The 13,067-nt window shown below is 53.4% G+C and overlaps 1 protein-coding gene across 3 annotated transcripts in view; it reads left to right on the top strand.

Moving 5' to 3' along the window:
* TMEM132D (transmembrane protein 132D) overlaps window positions 1–13,067 on the top strand; it is a 547,440-nt gene that overhangs the window by 463,865 nt on the left and 70,508 nt on the right. For all 3 annotated transcript variants that reach the window (XM_032396310.1, XM_032396311.1, XM_032396309.1), the window contains exon 5: window positions 399–542. In XM_032396310.1, coding sequence (XP_032252201.1) covers window positions 399–542 — 144 coding nt within the window. The remainder of the gene's footprint in view (window positions 1–398; window positions 543–13,067) is intronic.

Below are 13,067 nucleotides of genomic sequence, written 5' to 3'. Positions count from 1 at the left end.
GGGGGGGGAAGAAGGCAGGCCAGCCCCACAGAGCTTACAGCCTGGAAGAGGGATCGCCAACCGAATAATTCTAAGTAAGACGGCAACGGTGTCGGATGCCCCAGAGGAGATTCCGTGCTTGTGTGTCCTGGGCTCTGAGGGGTCTGGAAGCAAATAACGAGGGCAAGCGGGGACATCCCAGGGGACACCTTGAGCTGAGCGACAGAGGAGGCGTTGAGCAGGCAAATGGCAGGTGGAGAGCCTGGCCAGACTCGGCACGAATCATGAATTTGCTCCCGCCCCTCCCCATCCTGTTCTCCTGAGTCTGGGCGGTGCGGGCGCTGGGGTCCCTTGTGGGGAGGCAGGGAGGCCGTCGCACAGGGGGAGGTGTGTGACCCCAAGGTGTGTCTGTCTTCCAGGAGGCGGAGATCCTGAACACCGCCATCCTCACGGGGAAGACGGTGGCCGTTCCGGTCAAGGTGGTGTCGGTGGAGGAGGATGGCGCCGTGACAGATCTGCTGACGTCCGTGGAGTGCCGGTCGTCCGACGAAGACGTCATCAAGGCAAGTGGACGCCCCCCGGCCCCGCCCCGGGAGTCCGTGGCCATGACCGCTGCGGGTCCTGGGCCCCCTCCCAGCCCATTCCCGTGGTGCCCCCGCTGGTGTCCCGAGACCCTCCCCTGATCGGGATACAGAACCACTCGGGAGGCTGAGCCAGGTCTGCCAAGCTCCTGACCTTTCATGTTTGCCAAGTGCCTGGGGCCTCGTCCCAGCCCCTGGGGAGGGCGGGGAGGGCTGCAGGGGCCGGGAAGGGGGGCCAGACCCAGTCTGGCGAGTGTGCAGCCGTGCCCTGGAGGCTTGCCTAGCGGGGAGAGTGTGTGCAGGGTCAGTGTGGGGGCCAAGCGTGCACTTAGTCACCCGCCCTGCGACGGACAGCCCTGGCCGAGGGAGGAAGAGAAGACTGGTCCCCACTCCCCCCGGCCAACCCAGGCCTGCTCTGCAGCTGGGGGGCCGTGGGGGGCAGCCCTTCATTTACATTCCCTGGACTCCTTCTTTCCTGGCCTCTTCTCTCTCCTTATAATGGGATGCACAGATGAGGCGAAGCCGAGGCGTGCGGGAACATGCGTCGGTGGGGGCACTCGGCGGGGCACCTTGCAGCGCCGCCCTCAGCGGGGGATGGCCTTGTCGCGCTGCCGCCGCCTGGCGCCTCCTCGGAACCTGGGGACGGCGGGAGGGTTGGAGGTGCGCGCGACCCCTTCCCTCTGGGTCCCAGCAGCAGTCCGAGCTCGGTCACCCTGCTGGTGCTGGACGGGAGCTGCTAAGCCCTCTGCCCTGCCGGGAACTCCAGGGAGCGTGTCCACCCCCAGAAAGCAGTGGACAGACGCCGACTGAATCCCCACTAGGTGTTAGGTCCTCCGACGGCAGGACCACAGTCAGAGGCACAGCCCCTGTCCTGCGGTTGGCTGGAGAGAAGGCAGAGGTGGGAAGGAAGGTCGGCATCGTGACACACCCCTCGCCCCTGTTCCAGAATCCCCTCTGCGGGGCGTGCAGGGCAGGCCGGGCCTCCCCGGGGCCCACACCAGTATCTTGGCTCACCCTTGATCTCTCTCTCCCCGCACGTGCAGTCCTCCAGCAAATCTGTTGGCCGTGCCTTCCAAACGTGTCCCGGACCCAACCCTCCTCCAGGCCGTCCTGCCAGCCCCCAGCCCACACTCCTGTCTCTCTCCCAGCCCCGGGCAGCGACCTCCCTGTGGGCTTCCCAGTGGCCTCCTCTCCCCCGTAGTCTGTTCTCAGTGCGGCAGCAAGAGGGATCAAAATGTCAGGCTGATGCTGTCCCTCCTCGGCTCGCAAACGTCCACACGATTCCCTCCCGTCTCGGAGGAGAAGCCAGAGTGATTGCGGGGACACTGAGTCCTGCCCATCTGCCCACCTGCCTGATCTCTGACCTCACTCTTGTTACGTTCCCGCTCGTTCTCTCGGTCCCAGCCACACCAGAGTCTTTGCCTTTCCTCTGACGGTTCAGGCACCCGGGCCCTCTGCTCCGAACCCCCTTCCCTGCAGGGCTGTGGGGTCCCTCGTTTCCCCTTCTCCCCAGCCTTTCCTGGGCAGTGTTGGTAAAGTTGTCGCACATTTCCACAGCACCGTCTTCCCCAGCCCCGCTCGGTTTTTATCCATTATATTTATTCATCTAAGTTATATGTGTGCAATATATATTCCTGTATTTTCACATATATATTTTTATTTTACTTGGTTTATTGTCTGTCTCATGGGGATATAGGCTCTGGGAGGGCAGGGCTGTTTGGTTCTCTTCCTTCGCCGCTGTGCCCCGTCACCTACAAGCCTGGGCAGATAGTACGCGCTCAACAAATGTGTGGTGAATGAATGAGTGAACGGTGCAGTAATCAAGATGAGAAAGCGTGTTGTTGAATCGCGAAAGCCTTCTTGTGGACATACTCACACCAAGACACTGAGGATGGGTCTGCCCGCGGTCGGCCAGATGACACACAACATGGAAACGCACTGCAGGCCGAGGGGACGGCGGGAACGAGGGTGGGGAGACGCGTTCTTGTAACAGGAGAGACTGCGGATTCCTGTGAAGGACGTTCGAGCGTGTTCTCACCAGCCTCCACTTGCCCTCCTTCTAATAGCAATGATGTTTTCTCCAGAAAATTCCTCTGTGTTTGGCACTTAATCTGTGCAACATAAATGGTGCCGTGTCCACCCCAGCTTCTGATGGCTGGGTGACCCGGGGAGGCCACAAAGCACTGTGTCCCTTAGACGCCGTCATTGGCTCCGGGAGAGACCTGGTCCCAATGCTAGCCACGGAGGCGCCATCTGGAGAGTCAGGCTTTAAGTCTTATAAAGAAGGGTCCCCTCCTTTTGTTCTGGTTGCTAACCCCCCTTGACAAGACGTCCTGCGGTGACCAGATGGCACCACCTCCAGAAAGGGACCAACAGAGAAGCCGGAGCCACTCCGGGGAAGCCACGTCCTCACCACAGCACCCGAGAGCCCAAGTCCCTCCAGACCATGCCGGACTTTCCCTGGACGTTCCTGGGAACGGATTCCTTTTGTGCAGAGCAGTCTGGGCTAGGCCGGTAATACCAGTCAGCAAAGAAGTCCACACTTCTCGCTATGCCCTAGGGAGTCCAGATTGACTCCAGTGATCCCGGGACTCACAAAATCACCTGCAGAAACATGGGAGCTCGAGCGCATGCACCTGCAGCCCCGCAGATGGACACGCAGCCTAAAAGTCAGACCCCACAGCCCACGCGGCTGTCTCTGTGCAGCTCCTGGGATCACAGGTGCTGGGAGACTCCCTGGTATTTATAATACTTCGGTGTCTTTCGGACACCTTTCAGACAGAAAGCCCAGGGGTCCTTGGAGAAGAACCACATCCCCCTGCACTCCTGAAAGCCTCTGACGGCGTGGTCTGCTTTAAAGCTCCAGTCTTTTCATTGTTATTTGCTCTTTCTTCCTTTCCAGCCAGAGGCGGGGTAAGCCTGTGTGTTCTGCCCCGTCCGTATCGAAACCTCCTCGCAGGAAATCCACTGGAAGAGGCATTCTCACTGAATTGTAAATCACATGAAGGCGTGTTAGCTTATGCTTCCCAAGGAGGCCGGGTCTTCAAAAGGCAACGGTCTCTAATGGATGCATTTCGGATGTCAGCAGTAATATCCGTTGTGACTCTTAGGGGTTGGAAATAACAGGAAATCCCACCCACACCGACTTCAGTTTAAAAAAAAAAATCAAAAAATGTTGTTGGCTGATGTAATTGAAAAGTCCAGAGTCAGGAGTCGTTTATGGTGGTTTTATTCAGAACTTCAAAAGACATCCTGAGGACATTCTTTCTCTGCCCCTCCTCTCCCTCTGACTCTCTATATCTCTCTCTTTATCTCTGTCAGTGTCTCTCTATATCTCTCTGTCTCTGTCTTTCTATTTCTCACTGTATCTCTCCCTGTCTTTCTCTCTATCTCTGTATCTCTGTCTCTGTCTCTCTCTGTCTCTGTCTTATCTGTCTCTGTATCTCTCTGTCTCTGTGTCTCTGTCTTTCTGTTTCTCTCTGTATCTCTCCCTGTTTCTGTCTCTCTGTCTCTGTCTCTACCTCTATCTGTCTCTCTCTGTCTGTCTCTGTCTATCTCTCTCTGTCTCTCTGTGTCTCTCTCTGTGTCTCTGTCTCTCTATCTTTCTCTTTCTCTCTGTCTCTCTATCTCTGTCTTTGTCTATATCTCTGTCTCTCTCTGTCTCTGTCTCTCTGTGTCTCTATGTCTCTCTGTCTCTGTCTCTCTACCTCTCTCTGTCTCTGTCTCTCTGTTTCTCTCTCTCTGTCTCTCTCTGTCTCTCTGTCTGTCTCTCTGTCTGTCTCTGTTTCTCTCTCTCTGTCTCTCTGTCTCCGTCTCTCTGTCTCTGTCTCCATCTCTCTGTCTCTGTCTCCATCTCTCTGTCTCTGTCTCCGTCTCTCTGTCTCTGTCTCTCTGTCTCTCTGTCTCTCTCTGTCTCTCTGTCTCTCTCTCTGTCTCTGTSTCCGTCTCTCTGTCTCTGTCTCCKTCTCTCTGTCTCTGTCCTCAGCCCCCACCTGCAGAGAGAGCTGCTTCTGGCTTCTCCGCTCACAGGCTGCCCCGTGGGAGGAGAGGGTCCCTGGGGCCTGGCTGGAACCCCACAGGAAGGAGAGCAGACCTCCCAGGCCAGTCCTGGGACCGGCTCTGTTGGGGACCCACTCAGGGGCCCCCTACCCCCGAGCCCAGCGCCGCAGCCCCAGCACCCTGACCCCTGAGTGCCCAAAGCCTCATCACCCAAGCACATGATCTGCAGAGGCGAGGCGGGCAGGGGGGTGGGCTTTGGAGACGCTGGACCGGAGAGCTTTGGGGGTGAGGGAGTCGCAGGAACGGCCAGAGTGGTGCCGCGGGCGCTGCCGTGTCGCAAGCATGGGAGAGGGACAGCCGGGCAGGGGTGTCACCCGAGACGCTCTGGTCCCAGGCGCTCGCCGGCAGCTCCTACATAGACTGGCACCCGCCCCGTGCCGCCGCCGCGCCCCGACTGTCCCCCAGGCTGTCCCAGCTGGACCCGGTGAGCCTGCCTCCCCACCGTGCGGTGCCCCCCAGCTCAGGGCCCAGCAGACACACCAGCTGGGAGCTGACAGGGTCTCCCAAGGCTGGTCCCAGCAGAAGGGAGCCGCCGGCCTCTAAGGGGACGCGGGGAGATGCGGGTCGGGCTGCGTAGATGAGCGGGAGGCAGGGAGAGGGCAGGCTCCCTGGTGTGGCGCTGGGTGTGCACCTGCCGGTCGGCTGCTCCCGGTGGGGCCACGGACCAGAGGGAGCCGTGGGTGCGCACGGAGCCGCTGCGGGCGGGGGGCAGGGGGGCGTTCATCCTGTCGTCACCCCCAGGCTGTGGTCCTGCTCCTCGGGGCAGCTTGGTGGCTTCTCCCCAGGAGTTCAGCCAAATGGCCGTGTAAATAGCCCTTGAAGGAACGGGCGTTAGTAGGGATTAAGGCTCCTCACCGTCCCCGCTGCCCCCACTGAGGACCTGGGTCCCCTGCAGGGGGGGACGAGCCGGGGAGAAGCAGCTCAGCCGCGGAACCCTGTCACCTGCCGGGTAGGGGCGTGAAGCCTCCAGCGCCCTGCTGTGGGGGACACACCTGTGTGGGTGAACTGAGCCCTCTGAGGCTCCGGGGCCCAGCGGGACCTCCCAGCTCAGCCCTTCTTCAACCCGCCTGGTCAGCAAGGAAGTCCCCACATCAGGACATTAGGAATCTGTAGCTGCTGAGTGGGGTGAACCCCTCAGTGAGGTGCTGGGGATGCATCCGAAGGTGGGGCAGGAGAGGAAGGAAGGAAGACAGCCTGGGGGCGGCGGCGGGGCTTTCCTCAGCTACTGTTTCTTTTATCCTCTGTTTGGACGCCAAATAACGGTGTTCCTTGCCTGAAACTGACTTCCTAAGGCCAGAATTTATTATCGCTTGATTGAGAACCAATGTTCGGGTTTATGGGCAACAACACTTCTCTTCCCCATACACAGGCCCAACTCCTAGATTCCAGCCATTTTCCTCTGTGTCTGTCAGTTTTTAAACATAAAGCGTCCTTTCAGCATTGCTGGGGGGCCCTTGACTCCCGCTACGGGTTACAGTCGGTAGCCGTGTTACCCCAATAATAGAAACGGCGTTTGAATGTGTATTGGGCGCTCCTTACAGAGCAGACCAGCATCCACGTCTTTGGTCCTCGCAACAATGCCATGCAATAAGTAGCAATAAGTATTATTTTTTTTTCTGCATAAGAAAATTGAGACAATGAGAGGTTTTTTGTTTTTTTTTTTTAATTGTGACAAAATACAAATAACATAAAATGCACTGTCTTAACCACTGCTAAGCATATAGGTTGGGGTGTTAGGAGCATTCACAGCTTGTCCATCGCCTCCAGCACTCCGGTCATCCTACAGAACTGAAGCTCTGTCCCCACTAAACACAAGCCCCCCTGCCCCTGCCCCTCAGCCCCTGCCGGCCTCCCTTCTTCGGTCTGCCTCCGTGAATGTACGTCCTCTGGTGGGTCCGAGGAATAGAGCCGTGCGGTATCTGTCCTTCGGTGGCTGGCTCCTCTCACTCAGCATGCTGTCCTCCAGGTTCATCCGTGGTGTGGCAAGTGTCAGAATCCCCTTCCTTGTTAGGGCCGAATCATGCCACCGCGTGGACAGCCCACACTTGGTCCCTGCATCGTCCATCAGTGGACCCTTGGGCTGCTTCCGTCTTCTGGCTGTTGCGCATCATGCCGCTCCGCACACGCGGAATTCTGACACGTCTGCAGAAACCAAGATGTGTGGTCCCCGGGTCCAAGTCCCGTTCCATTTTTGCCTCCATCCCTCATCCGCCAGGACGGGGTTTGGTGCACGATGCCTGCCGTGCAAAAGGATCGGGAATGCGCATGCATGCATTATTGCCCGCGGCTGTACATGGCTGAGTTGAGTGGCACTGAGCGGGGCGGGACGGCCGCAGAGCCAGATGCGCTCACCATCCACCTCCTACAGAGGAGAACCCATCTCTGCTCAGAGACTCCACGCAGGCCTTTCCTCCATGGGTGATGACTCACAGGGCATTTGGAGACCCTGTGCTCCCAGCCAGAAATAACTCCTCCATGGATGGTTGCAGTCTTTCCAGCGAAATTTCATGCTGTTGGATCGAGCATTAACGTCTGCCTGCAATGCTTTGTTAAAGGAAATACACTTCTGGGAGAAACGGCATGCATCGATTCCTGGACATTTCTGTCCAAATGCTCTTGCTTAGATCACGTTCCTCTTTGGGAGGCAAAATCAGGACAAGCAGAGATTCTGTCTGCTGGGGAAATTGGGCAAAATGGGTCAGAGGTGGAAGCCAACCTTGCTCTCCACCCTGGGTGAGCCCAGAGCGGCATCAGCAAATGTCCATCACGGCGCCAGCCCCGTGGCACACGTCCTCAGTAGAATTCAGCACGTGTCTCTATTGCGTTCAGACATCGGCGCAGGAATCCCTTGCAACACCACCAATCATGGGCATAAGAGATAAAACCTCAAGCATCTGCCTTCGGCTCAGGTTGTGATCCCAGGGTCTCAGGATCAAGCCCCCACATCGGGATCCCTGCTCAGCGGGGACCCTGCTTCTCCCTCTCCCTCTGCAGCTCCCCCTGCTTGTGCAAGCACATGCTCTTTCTCTCTCTCAAATAAATGAATAAAATCTTTAAAAAAAAAAAGGCAAAAGTTCTTTGTCACCTCAGACCTAGAAGGAACCACATTCCTCCCCATACAACGCCCACTTGCATAGAATTGACATAAAGGATCCTGGAGCACATAGACCAAGGATCACAAGCCCAGCCGAATATGAGATCCAGGCGATGACAAATGTGTGAAGCGATAGGGGGTGGTGGGGTCTGCAGCACATGCCCCTTTGGGACGGGCAGCCGCTATGGCATTCTCGCTGACTGTCGCCGCACGGGAACAGCATGCAGGGCACTTGAGGGTGTGGGCTCTTGTGCCAAGCTGCCTGCATTTAAATTCTGGCTCTCTTACCTGGAGATGAGGACCAGGGCTAGATGCTTCGTCTCTCTGTTCCTCGGTTTCTTCTATGGTGACATTCCCACGGCTGATTTGATTCTGCGTTGTGCCGGGAAGTGAATCTTACATTCTGATCACTCGTGTATTCGCCTTGTAAGTAGGACTCTGCCTGAGCCGCATCGTGAACCTCGAGAACGTCTGCACAGGTTCTTCCCAGGCTGTGCTTGGAGCTGGTGGAGCGGGGCCACGCTTCGGAGGGAAAGTGGACTTCCACAAGCCTCCTCACTGGTATTCTCACCCCCTGCTTCCTCCGGGGCTCGGCTCAGATGCCCCCCTCCTCCCTGACCTCCATCCCCTCCTCTGCCTTATTTTTATTCATGGAACGTATCCCCATGATCTTACTGCATTTTTCCTCGTTCATTTGTTCACTGTCCGCCTCTCCGAGGACAAGGGCTTGCTGGTTGGGTCACTGCTGGTCTCCCAGCCCCTGGAGCAGCACCTGCCGTCTCGTGGGCTCTCTGCCAATAGCTGTGCAGAAGAAAGGGTCTTAGGAAGTTGCACAGGGAACCTGGGTGAAGAGCGTCCTCTCTCTGGGTCATCACAGAGAGGATTCTGATGTCAGAGAGAAACTTCTGCTCGGTAGGAAAAAAAATCAGTAAACAACCCAGAGCACCATTCTATTTGGGTGAGGAGATGCCCTTTTACTTACTGTATGGTGGGATTTCCCTGGACCTTCATCCAAAAAAGCGAAAGCATCCCAAGGACGGTGGGCCGAACTCCCTCCAGGCCCCAGGAGGGATGATAGACATTGAGTTGATGGATAGTATTTAGAACTGTATGAAAACGGCTCTGTTGATCCAGTTCAGAGTATGGTATGTTGAGAAGGCTGTAGAGAGAACATTCCAGATGGGAAGGCCAGAAACAGGGGTGAGGTGAGCAGGAAAGGGATCCAGCCTGATTGCTACTCCATGCTTTCCATTTCCTGCCTGAATGAAGAAGTGTGACGGTTAATTGGGATTCTCTGTAGCTTACATGGGAACAGGAAGCCTTGGGGTGAGCATCCCTTTTGCAGACATGGGTAGGCAATTAGACTCAGCAGGAGGACTGAGCACCAGCCATTACTTCCAAGGCTTCAAAGATTAAAATGACAGAAGTCAGACGTTAGAAGTCAAAGGATGCATTCATGGCCAAAAGGGTTTCAATTTAAAAGATTTTCGAGAGTCATTTTCACTATGGGTGAATTTGGCCTTTCTGTAGTAAGATGTGACCGTCCTGGGCTTGGACCGTCCATATCCTAAGTTATCTATGCGTCAGCACCACTGAAGGATTTGGAAAAATTCTATACTGGAGACCTGTCTGATGCATTTCTGTAAGTCCGGACTGAACGGAAGGCCCGGCATGTGGTAGTTATTTGCTGAGTGAATGAGTGAATGGCAAAACAAACCTAGATTTGTATTTAAATATTGAGAGACATCTAGTGAGGTACAAGGTATCCCACCCCCCATTTCCCTTCCGAGGTATTTCTGGTTAAGTGGACTTTGTTAGCACACATAGGTTGTGTTTGATGGGCTACTTCAGTAAAGTGGGGTTTTGGAGGTATTGGTTGCCGAATGCTCAGGTGCGTCAGCTGGACACACCTGGATGCATCAGCTGGACTCGTCAGACGCACACCGGGACCCAGACACCTGCTAGGAACCACAGGTTGCTGAATGGGCACCACCTGGTGGCGGCAGCCCAAATTGCAGGCATAGTAGCTTCTGGGAGTCTTAACAGTCCTGTGAGGCGGAGCTTTGCTGATTCCCCTCCATTTCTGGGATGGAAGTTACTTATTTGACTTGTAGGTCTGTGACCACAAACACACTGTTATGTGAAGAAGGAAAACATATTGACGACAGGTGCATTAAGGCATGAGATATAGGCCATAACTCATTCTAAACCCTCTAACTCAGCAGTCAGGCAATTATACACTGTGTATCATATACCGAATGTGTGTAATTGGCACAAAGCTGTTGTATTGTTTTGTTTTTTTTTTTTAAACCCAGAGCTAGAACGGTAGTGTTTTGCCTGATGATTTAGGAGTCCAACCTCCATCGGTGCTAAACCGGGGCAGGCAGACGTCAGCTGGACCATCCCATTTTGAAAGGATCTGAGCTTCCCCCACACCTGCTGTGAAATAAACCCCCGACATAGATCAGAAACTCTCATTACTGAAGGGGGTGTTGGATAATTAGTATCAACCCAGTAGCATCCCCTTGCCTTCTGCGTCTGCAGAGGTAAATGGATGGGGGGGAAAGGTGGCAAAAATGTACACGTAAAACACAAAATTAGAGGTTATACTTCTCCAAAAGGGATTTTTTTTAATTATTTTTTTTTTCAGAGTCCTACCAGAGTTCCTGTCTCACAAGAGCTTGATGTAGAGTCTTGACTTTAATTTTAGGGTGAGTTACAGAAGCTTCTGCTGTCTTTCCCCCGAGGGGAAGAAGGTCTTTGATTCAAGAAGAGAGAGAAGAAAAGTACCAGGAGGTATAGTGCGTGTTTGTGACCAAAAGGAAAACCAAGCTCAGGGCCTTTCCCAGTAGAGCTGATGGGCCATATTTCGCACGCTGGAGGCGGTGGGCTTCATCCATGAGCTAATCAGCCTGTCCCAAATCCCAAGTCCGGACCATCCAACCTCTGAGCAGCACTTCTCGGGGTACCTTCACCCGGATGGAGGCCCAGAGATCCATTCCAGAGAAGCTTCTCCAGCAGGCTTAGACATGGGTCATGCACAGCTGCAGGACACAGGGGAGCCCAGCCTGGGGTCACAGCCAGCCACCTCTCTCCATGGAAATGGTCTTTTTAAAAAAACAGATGAAGACTTTAGAGACCCAAAGTTCAGAAGATATTATGGAGTCTTCCATATAGATTGCAAAATTAAAACCATACTAGGATGTTTGTAACCAGTCCAACAAAGAGTCTTTTATTTTATTTTTTTAAGATTTTATTTATTTACTTGACACAGAGAGAGAGACAGCGAGAGCAGGGGGAGTGGGAGTGGGAGAGGGAGAAGCAGACTTCCCGCTGAGCAGGGAGCCCGATGTGGAGCTCGATCCCAGGACCCTGGGATCATGACCTGAGCCGAAGGCAGACGCCCAACGACTGAGCCACCCAGGCGCCCCCTAGTCTTAGGTATAAACATAAATTATTCAACAAATATTTACTGAATTTCTGACGCATGCAGGGCACTGTTCAGGTGCTGTAGATTGAGCCATGAACGAATCAAAGTTCATGACAAGAAAGATAGGAAATCCTACTAAATAATTATAGGAGATACATATGCCATATCTTATATCCTATTTTGTCATAAATATAACTTCATAAATTTTTTCTTCATAGAGGAGGAAAATAGATATTTTCATATAGCTTCAAATGTAGATAGAATATATCCTATTTCCTATACATATAATTTCATATATATATATAGTTTGACATACACAGATTCCTCCATAGAGGAGGAAAGCAGGATATATGGGGGGGAGGGAGATGAATATATATATCCTACTTACATATTAATATATCACATATTTAAGCTATTTACATTCTATGTAGAGTTTCCTTTATAGAGGAGGAAAATAGATGTTTTTACTTTTCTATATATCCTATACATATATATTTTTCATGTATATTTTATTATCATATGTATCTTATATAGTAGTTTCACATATGTAAATATCCCATTTTCTTATATATATGTATATTCTACGTATATCCTATATGTCATGTATCTCTTGTATCGTATATGGCAGTTTTATGTTCTGTTTTCCTCCCGTGTGCCTTCTCAGCAAGGTGTGTGTGTGCACACATACATGTATATATTCGTACAAGAATACAGTTGCGTCACTGAGAAGGGGACTTGGAGGAGAGTGAGCGGATCCCACGGTAACGTGGGCAGGAAGGAAGAGCGTTTGCAGCAGTAGGGACGGGCTCTCAGGTGGGAAGCGCCGGTGTGTTCTGGAGGCCCAGGATCCCCAGCGGAGGGCAGAGGATGGGAGGCGCCGTGTGGAGCAGGGGCACATGAGGCAGATGGCGGCTGGCGGGAGGCAGGACCGAGCGCTCCCCGGAGCCTGCGGCCGGGCGGTGAGGCTGGGCCAGAGGGCACGCTGCCCGGCGGCTGCCGTGCCGAGCCCGGGCAGCTGGTGCCGGGCTGTCTCGACCCCCTTGTGCTCTGTGTTGGGTTTCCACTGCCCTGAAAAGGTACCGCACATGTGCTGACCTAAAACAGTGTTTATTATCGTACGGTTTTGTAGGTTAGAAGACCAGCGTGCGTCTCAGCGGGCTACAGTCACAGAGTTCTAGGTAGGGCGGCATCCTTTCTGGATAATTCCAGGGGGAAGGTCTGTTTCCTTCCGTCTTCCATCTTCCAAAGATGTAGCTGAATGGGCACAAACTTCCAGTTGTAAGACGGGTAAGTTCTGGGGATCTGATGTCCAGCACGGCGGCTAGAGTCAATAACTCTGTATTGTGTACTTGAGGGCCACGAAGAGAGTAGACCCTGTGTCTCAGCAGAAAGAAATCACTACCGTCATTTGAGGTGGTGGAGGTGTGGACCACCCTTATCATGGTGGCCGTTTCCCAGTATATGTGCGTCAGATCATCGCATTGTACACCTTAAAATTACACAGTATTATGTGTCAGTTACGGCTCAATAAAGCTGGGAGAGAAAAGCCAGTGAAAAAGACGTTTAATATTGAAACCGGAGGTTATTCCAATGTTCTCAGTGAAAGCAAGATCTGTAAAACCCAAACAGGATTATGACAGCTACAGTAACAAAATAATAAAATGCAATAAAATCCATTAAATAAAATCATAAAATATTTATAGTACTTATAAAAATAAAAGAGTAAATCAGTGTTTAATATTTTGTCGGATTCAATCCATCATTGATTGTTACGTGGACTTCGTAGACCCCCGAGACGGAAGGCGCTGTGGCCCAAATGCGGCACGAGGCCGGGAGCCCGTGGATAGGACAGTGAGTCCTGTGTCACAGGCACTAAGCTGTGGGAACCGAGGAAGTCCACACTGTCCCTCGGGAGCAGGATCCT

The sequence above is a fragment of the Phoca vitulina genome, unplaced genomic scaffold, assembly GCF_004348235.1.
Source record: "Phoca vitulina isolate PV1807 unplaced genomic scaffold, GSC_HSeal_1.0 scaffold91, whole genome shotgun sequence".
In the NCBI taxonomy this organism is placed as follows: Eukaryota; Metazoa; Chordata; class Mammalia; order Carnivora; family Phocidae; genus Phoca; species Phoca vitulina.
Note: the sequence above shows the minus strand (reverse complement) of the source record. Positions and strands in the feature narration are given on the sequence as shown.